At 39.2% G+C, this 8309-nt stretch overlaps 1 protein-coding gene across 1 annotated transcript in view; it reads right to left on the bottom strand.

Moving 5' to 3' along the window:
- The window catches only part of HERC2 (HECT and RLD domain containing E3 ubiquitin protein ligase 2), a 554454-nt gene that overhangs the window by 506682 nt on the left and 39463 nt on the right, over window positions 1-8309 (bottom strand). The window contains exon 2 of the mRNA XM_007945978.1: window positions 6133-6247. Within this exon, the coding sequence (XP_007944169.1) occupies window positions 6133-6247 (115 nt within the window). The remainder of the gene's footprint in view (window positions 1-6132; window positions 6248-8309) is intronic.

Below are 8309 nucleotides of genomic sequence, written 5' to 3'. Positions count from 1 at the left end.
TGATCCACACAATCAAATGCCTTTGCATAGTCAATAAAACACAAGTAAACATCTTTCTGGTATTCTTTGCCTTGAGCCAAGATCCATCTGACATATCCCTTGTTCCACGTCCTTTTCTGAATCCGGCTTGAACCTCTGGAAGTTCTCTGTCAATACACTGCTGCAAACGTTTCTGAATTATCTTCAGTATGATCTTACTTGCGTGCAATATTAATGATATTGTTCTATAATTTCCACATTCTGTGGGATCACCTTTCTTTGGAAAGGTCTGCAGACCTAGGGACTTACAACTGACTTAAGTTAATGGTCTGCCGTGTGGTTTGGTAACATCAGGACTGTGCCTTTTTACTCGTCAACCTTGGAGCTTCTCAGCATCAGCAGCCAGCAGCTGTCTGAGTGAAGAAATGCCTCTAGCTCCATTGGGCTAGAAGCAGGGAGCAGAGCTGGACCCCAAGGTTGAGGGGCTTTCACCCAGCCCCTAGAGCCTGGCACTTTGAACTTGGACTAAAAGCCTCCAAAGTGTAAGAGAATAAACTCATGTTGTTAAGGCCATCCCATTTGTGGTATATTCCTGTCAGAGCAGCACTAGGTAACCAGAACACCAGTTCAGTAACTGCTTTAATGTGCCTCAGCAACAGTTACATTCCAAAAAATCTTAGATTGCATATTATTTATATAAACACAGCAACATTCATCTATTAAGCAACAAATTCTTTCTTAGGAGGCTAACAGGAAATTTGGACTTAAGATACTTTCCTAGGTATGGTCTTTATAACTTTACAAAGTTTATCAACAGAAACTTTTAATTCAAGAATTATAATACCTACCTTTTAAAGTAGGATGATTTCCTTTAATGCAAGCACCAACTATTTCAGTTTCTAATAGCATACTGCTGACTATAAAGTGTTCTATGGAAAGGATTTTCCTGATCTACTAATTCTTCCTTTATATGTTTTAAGGTTTTGTTTCTGGTCTTCAATTCCTTTCATACTTCTTATTTTACTCTTGGTTAATTACTTAATTAGTTAACACAGACCCGTGTGTGTGTGTCTGTGTGTATGCATGTGTGTGTGAATGTATACCCAAGCCAAACTCACTGCCACTCACTTGATTCTGACTCACAGCGACCTGTGTTTCCAAGGATATAAATCTTTAATGCAATGTTGTAAAGAGTATCTTTCCCAGGTGAGAGAAACCTTTTTATGAACAAAAATTGAATTCTCCAAGCCTGCTTACCATATAGCTCTAGGAAAATATGCATATTGGAAGAGACATCAACTAAAGGATTCACTGGAACCTCATTAGAAGGGGTCTGGAGGTTATGTTTGTGTGTCAGCTTGGCTGGGCCTGGCTGAGTGGCTGGGCAGCTGGTAGCAGTTATTCCCTATAATAAGATGGCAATTAACTCCATGGTAGAATCTACCACAAGCACCTGAGTAGCAACTTTGGGTATGTGGTCTGCTTCCCGTATACGTTTATTTAAGCCATCCCATTTGTGGTATATTTCTTGTCAGAGTGGCATGTGGTAACCAGAACAATTGTTAAAAGAACAAATAACAAAAATATCCATCAAATGTAATAAATAAAAAATACGCTTTGCCTCATTCCATGTAACTAGTGTCTCAGAACATCTTTTAGATTAGTGTTCCATAAAAACACTGCAAAATTCTTTTACATCATCAACAAGATATTGAAGGGCTGGGAAAACATCGTGAAAAGATTTTTCAAATATACAGAATAAACTACTGACACACATACACAAAAGAATGAAACTCAAAAACATAGTACAGAATGGAAGCAGCAGCTGCAAAAGGACAAAAGAATACATATGACTGCATGATTCCATGTATTGTTCAAGGACAGGTAAAATTTATCAAAGACCAAAACGCTGATTACCTCTGGGCTGTGGGGTCAGCGATTGACTAGGAAGGAGCATGATGGAACTTTCTGAGTCGGTAATGTTGATAGAGGCTTAGGCTATATAAGCAGAATAGTAACTTAAAAATAAGTGCATTTCAGTATGCAGAAATTTTACCTCAAAGACAAAAAACTGAAACAGAACTTGAATTAATGATGTGCATAAAGATGTTAAGGGAGATAGCACACACTAAAGGATGGAAACCAGATAGAGAATAAAGGAAGTCTTGATAAACAAGTGTTCTGAATGCTGGCAGTGACAGGTGGGAAGGGGGGACATGAGATGCTCACTGCATAAATCTCTCAGGTATTCTGTGTAGTTTGATATTTTCACAATAAAATAAAAATAAAATGGGATAACTTTTTGCTTGAAGCTATAACTTAAAGGATACATTAATGCTTACAGAAGTCATTCTTCATAGTCTTTAACATCCCCTCCTTTTTTTCCAATGTAATTTCAAATCAATGCTATTCCAATTCATTCCACAAAGAGAAAAGATACTACTTTCTAAAGTATTTTTCTACCTTGATGACTTGCAAATAGTGGGCAGCAGTGGTTCTCGATCAGAGCTTTTAAAAATATAAAGACTTGGGAATATACCCCTAAGATTCAGATTGAACAGGTGTGGGGTGCGGACAACAATCCATTTTGTTTTAAAGGCTCAATGTTGTCTCTAATACACAAAATAAAGAACAATTGAATGAGAGTTTCGTTGAATTTTTATAACTACATGGTAAAGCAATATGCAATGGAGAAATGAGTTCTCTGTATGGGGCCTTTTGCATTAGTTCTTTGGAAAAACAGCTGGAAGGCTTTTTCCCTAAATCCGGAGAAGTCATCTATGCCCTAGTTTTCTAAGCAGGAGGATGTGTTATTGTGTTCAGAATGACTGGCAATTTTGAGATAAGCTGTAAACAACGTAAGAGTTTGATAGTTTATGTCTAACCCTGGGCTACAGTCAGCCCTGTAATAAGATACACTTATCTTATGCACCTTGCTGGGATTAGTCCGTTTACTATGCAAATGGAGTACCTTTCAGTACACTAAAGAATTGGTCAGTTCATGATCCTGCTGAGAAGACCATGCCTTGAAAATGACAAGGAAGGTTCCAGTAAGATGGTGGAATAGGCAGAAAGACTATACAGACCCTCTTCAACAAAGAAAAGGAGAACCAATTAACATAGATACAGAACATAATCCTGGACTCCTGAGCCTTGAAGGAAAGGATATAGAAATGGACTAAACTTCAACTAGAAGAATTTGCATGAACACACCAAAAAAGGAGACATACAGAGCTGCAGTCTGGCAGCAATCCTGATGGCACAGACAGCTTAGATGTTGCCAAGTGGTGGTGGGACCTAAGAATTAACCTAAAAATCAACCCTCCTAGCCAGGGACTGCACAGAGGACTGCTCTGGTGGCTGTGGAATAAAAGGGGAAGCAGAAAGAGGATGGCAGCCTGAGCTGTGGACTTTTGTCCTAGCCAGGGCCATAAAGCAAGAAAAGGAAATCAAAGGCATCCAAATTGGTAAGGACCTGTGGTCTGCAGATTTTGACAAAGGGCTGAAATCCATTAAATGGGGAAGAGAATGTTTCTTTAACAAATGGTGCTGGCAAAACTGGAGATCCATTTGCAGAAAAATGAAACAAGACCTGTACCTCACACCATACACAAAAACTAACTCCAGATGGATCAAAGACTTAAATGTGAAACCTAAAACTATACAGTTCCTCAAGGAAAAAGTAGAGGCAAATTTAGGGACCCTAATATATGGCATAAATAGACTATGAAGCATAACACAAAATGCGCAAACAGCAGAAGACCAACTAGATGAATGGGACCTTCTAAAACTCAAATTTTTAGTGCTTCCAAAGACTTTTCCAAAACAGTCAAAAGAGAACCTACAGATTGAGAAACAATATTTTCAACAAGACAGAAAATAACAAATGCTGGCGAGAATGTGGAGAAATTGAGACTTTCATACATTGCTGGTGGGACTGTAAAAATGGTACAACCACTGTGGAAAGCAGTATGGCAATTCCTTAAAAAGATGGAATTAGAAATACCATTTGACCCAGCCATTCCATTACTAGGTATATATCCCAAAGAAGTGAGAGCCATGACAAGAACAGACATATGTATATCCATGTTCATGGCAGCACTATTTACAATAGCCAAAAGATGGAAACAACCTAGATGTCCATCAACTGAGGAACTGATAAGGTAACTATGGTACATACACACAATGGAATACTATGCAACCCTAAAGAATAACCTAAAGTCTGCAAAACACCATATAATGTGGATGAACTTGGAGGACATTACACTGAGTGAAATAAGTCAATCACAGAAGGACAAATACTGTATTAGTCCATTATTGTAAAATTCAAGGAACGGTTTATCTATGAAAGGAAATTTTCTTTCTTGGTTACCAGGGGTTGGAGGGGAGAGGCAGGGAGGGAACAGATAGGTAGAGAAGAGTATTGATTTGGGTGAAGGGAAGGGAGATGTACCAAATGTGAGTGATCAACATGGTGGCACTGAGGAAGAGAAAGACATAGAGAGGTACATGGCAGGTACAGACAACAAAGATGAACCCTTTTGCACATGCAGTACTGTGTTGTCAGTGAAGGCAAACATGGATATAAGGGTGCAAAAATAGGTAGACAGACTGAACTACTAGATATGACTATGAAGTGGGCAGTGTACCCAAGACCATGGATAGGGTTGGTTGGCAGACAATGGTGCTATATGTGTATTTGTATGAATTCCTAGGTGTAGAGCTAACAAGGGACAAGGATATAGTCACTTCTTAGTCACAGACAGCTACCCAGAGGGACCGAGTAGTTGAACCTGTGGGCTCAGGACCATAGCCATAGGCGACATCAAGCTCAATTGGCATAACATACTACACAAAACACTGTTCCACCTCCTACTCTGGCAAGTGGCAACTGGGATCTTAAAAGCCTGAAAGCTGCCATCTAGATGCAATGATGGGTTTCTCCTCCTCCAGAGCAAAGAGGAATGAGGAAAACCGGAGATTCATGCAAACAGTTGGTTCAAGAGACTAGCAGACCATCCAATCTGCAGCCTATACGACTATGAGACCAGAAGAACTAGATGGTGCCTGGCTACAACTGTCATCCACTTGGAAGGGGATCTATGTAGGAGATCCAGGATAGAGAGGGAGAACAATGTGAAACAAAACTCAAATTCAGTTGGAGAGAAAAAAGGGGGGCGGGATCAGGTTTGCTGGCCCGATAGAGCCTGGTGGAACCACTGAGACGATGGCCCCTAGTTTCCCTTCAGGTCTGGAACTGAACCCACTCCTGTGGCTTCCAGCCCAACCAAAGACAGGCATATGAGTTGAACTTTTACCTGAGGCAGATACACTCCTTGGAGAGAACAATCATGGGAGAAAGAAGGGCTACTTATGCACAAGGAGACAGCTCCGGGAGCAGGAGTGCATGAAGGGATGGGCACAGGGAAGAGGTAACTATTGGGAGGAAGTGGGAGGGGAGCTGTTGCGTTGGGGTAAATTGTAGTTAATGTTATGAGAGGAAGTGTATGTGAACTGCTGTATGGAAAGTGAATATGCTCTCTAAATTTTCACCCAGATCACAATTGAGGGGGAAAAAATAAAATTATAAGGAGTCTGCTTATATAAGCCAGCCCCATAGAGGTTTAAGAGAGAAGATGACAAAAGCAGCAGAGAGGGAGGAGGTGAAGATCCTCCTAAAAGAGTTTATAGCATTGAAGACAGCAAGGAACCCAGAAAAGGTGCTACAGCAGAGCTGGCAACAATGGGCCTAAAAGGGGCCGTGTGGCAGAGTAGGCTAGGAAAACATTCAAGAGGGCTCAGCAAGCTGCTACACTGGCTATGAGCTGGCCTACCTTTGGCAGCATCAGGTGCCCCAGCTGTGTTGAGAGCAATATTTATAGTTAGCCAAGGTAAGAAATATTTCAAAATTTTAACAAATTATTATTAATTGGAGGTTCTATAAACTTCAAATGAGACATCAGAGGAAGGACACTACAATTAAATCCATTCAGTTCATAATACTAACTATTACTTAGGGAACAATCACCAAAGTGAAAAACAAAACTTCATTTATGCTCAAACATTCCTATTCTCTAGAACAACTGAAATTTTTTATAAATGCAATATGTGAAGGTTTTTGCAAGATCAAAAACACCAGCTAAGGGTCCTTACCTTTTCTAGCAGGGAGTTCTCCATTCAGTGTCAATTCTGTTCCAGTATACAGGATTTCTCCATCTTTAACCATCTCATTCCAAAGACCACAGAGTCCATCTTTTGTGAACGCCAACTAGCAATAATAAAGTTACAAAATAATCACATCCGTACTGCAATTCTTACAGAATGGTATCTTTAGTAACCTCATTTTTCCTCTTATTTATTCAATCACTCAACATTTAAAGAAAATCATTTAAGAAATATAGGTTAAGTAAAAAAGGCACAGTGAGGAATAGTGCATATACTATACTAACTTTTGTGTAAAATATATAAGAAAAAAGATACATTACAACTCACATACACACAAAGACTAAGCTAAAATGAATAGATAGCAATGCTACCTATGGGGATATGAAGAATAAAATAGGTGAAAGGCAGTAATGAAGAATGAAAGCAAGACATTGAGTATACCTTGTATGTTTCTGTCTCACAAACATACAAATAGTTCTCATCTTCAAAAATTAAATTTTAAAAAAACTACAACTGGAAACAGGCAAATTAACCTGTGTGTATTAAAGAAAAAAATATTTCAAGAGACTTTTGAATTTAGATCATTAGTGGACAAAAGTCTAAAATTTTTTCTAAAATTTTAAAAATTCTAAAAAAATTTCTTAAACTACTCATTAGTCTTACTGATAATCATATTGGTATTGCAATATTAAAACTAGTTTATGTTATATGAAAAAGCAAGTAAGTTAATATTAACAGAAACTAAGGTTTTAAGTATAAAAGTGATAAAATCAAAGAAATTTTCAAAAATATTTTGAACTACAAATATCAATATGAAATTTATTTTTTAATATATTTGCTTGTTCTGTCTTTGGAAATGACACAGAATCAATTACACTCAAATAGCAATGTGTACACCTAGAGCCCAGATTTGATTTCCAAGTACCATTTCCCCTAGAAGGAACCAGGGCTTTTTGAAGAAAAGGGAGATTCCAACTCTAAGGTAGACAGAAGAGCTTGGAATATCTTGTGCTTGCTCAAAAATAGATTCCTCAAAGACTAACAGGGATTCTTCGAGGTCAAATTTAGAACAATTTGAGGAACAAAGTGAGTAACAACTACAATGGACTACACAACTAAACAATAAGATCCATGAGCCCATAGTGATACTCAAAGGTAAAACAAAAACAAGAAAGCCCTTGATTGCCAATATTTGTAAGTCAGAGATCTCAGAGCAAGCAGTCAGCGCAGAGTGAAAAAGGGGAGCTGCAGACACCAAGAAAGGTATTCATCCTGAAAACTGCAGACATAATAGAAGACTTCCTTGCAGAGAAAAAAGATAACTGACTTCCGGTAAGATGGCAAAACAGGCAGACAAGCTGCACAGACCCTCAAAAAGAAAAGAGAAACCAATTGAAAGAGATACAGAAGATAATCCTGTAGCCCTAAGCTTTGCAATGAAGTATACAGAAGTGGATTGGGCACCAACTAGTGGGAAAACCTGAAGGAAAGCAGTGAGTAAGGAGATGGTCAGAGCAGTGAACTGTCAATTGACAGGATCGACAGCCTGAATATTTCCAAGTGGTGTTGGGATCTGAGAATTGCCCTAAAGATCAGCCCTGGTCACCAAGGGCTGCAGGGACAATTGCACTGGTGGCCTATGACTAGGAAGGGAAATAGCATGGAGGCAGACATCCTAAGCTGTGGACTTTCTGCTGCCCAGATGGTGCAGCCATTTTGATTGTTTACACAAGGTGGCCATTTTGGATATTTAAAATGACCAAGGGCACAGGCATTTTGAAGGCTTACAAGCGGAGGCCATTTTGAATGTTTACAAGTAGCGCCCATTTTCATATTTAAAGTGACCAAAGGTGTGGCCACTTTGGATTTTAAATTGAAAGCATTCTCATTTGGATTCCAGGGACCTAAGATTAGGCTCTGTTTGCCAAGGACAGCAGGGACATATGAGAGGGAGACAACAGAAAAGGGCAGATGGTGAGTGCTGCTGTGGTGTAGTAAATTACTTAGTGTGGCTTTCCTACCCATTAAGTCTTTGTAAACTCCAAGGTGGGATTTTCTATGAGCAACTGAGGAGCTCCTGATTGCTGAAGTTGTCCACCTGGAGTATTTCTGTTGGGAGTGGCACAAAACAATGTTCTGGGAGGTGCCCACTTTCTCTCAGGTGC

The sequence above is a fragment of the Orycteropus afer genome, unplaced genomic scaffold (genome assembly GCF_000298275.1).
Source record: "Orycteropus afer afer isolate SDZICR_OR568_19922 unplaced genomic scaffold, OryAfe1.0 scaffold00146, whole genome shotgun sequence".
NCBI classification, from domain to species: domain Eukaryota; kingdom Metazoa; phylum Chordata; class Mammalia; order Tubulidentata; family Orycteropodidae; genus Orycteropus; species Orycteropus afer.
Note: the sequence above shows the minus strand (reverse complement) of the source record. Positions and strands in the feature narration are given on the sequence as shown.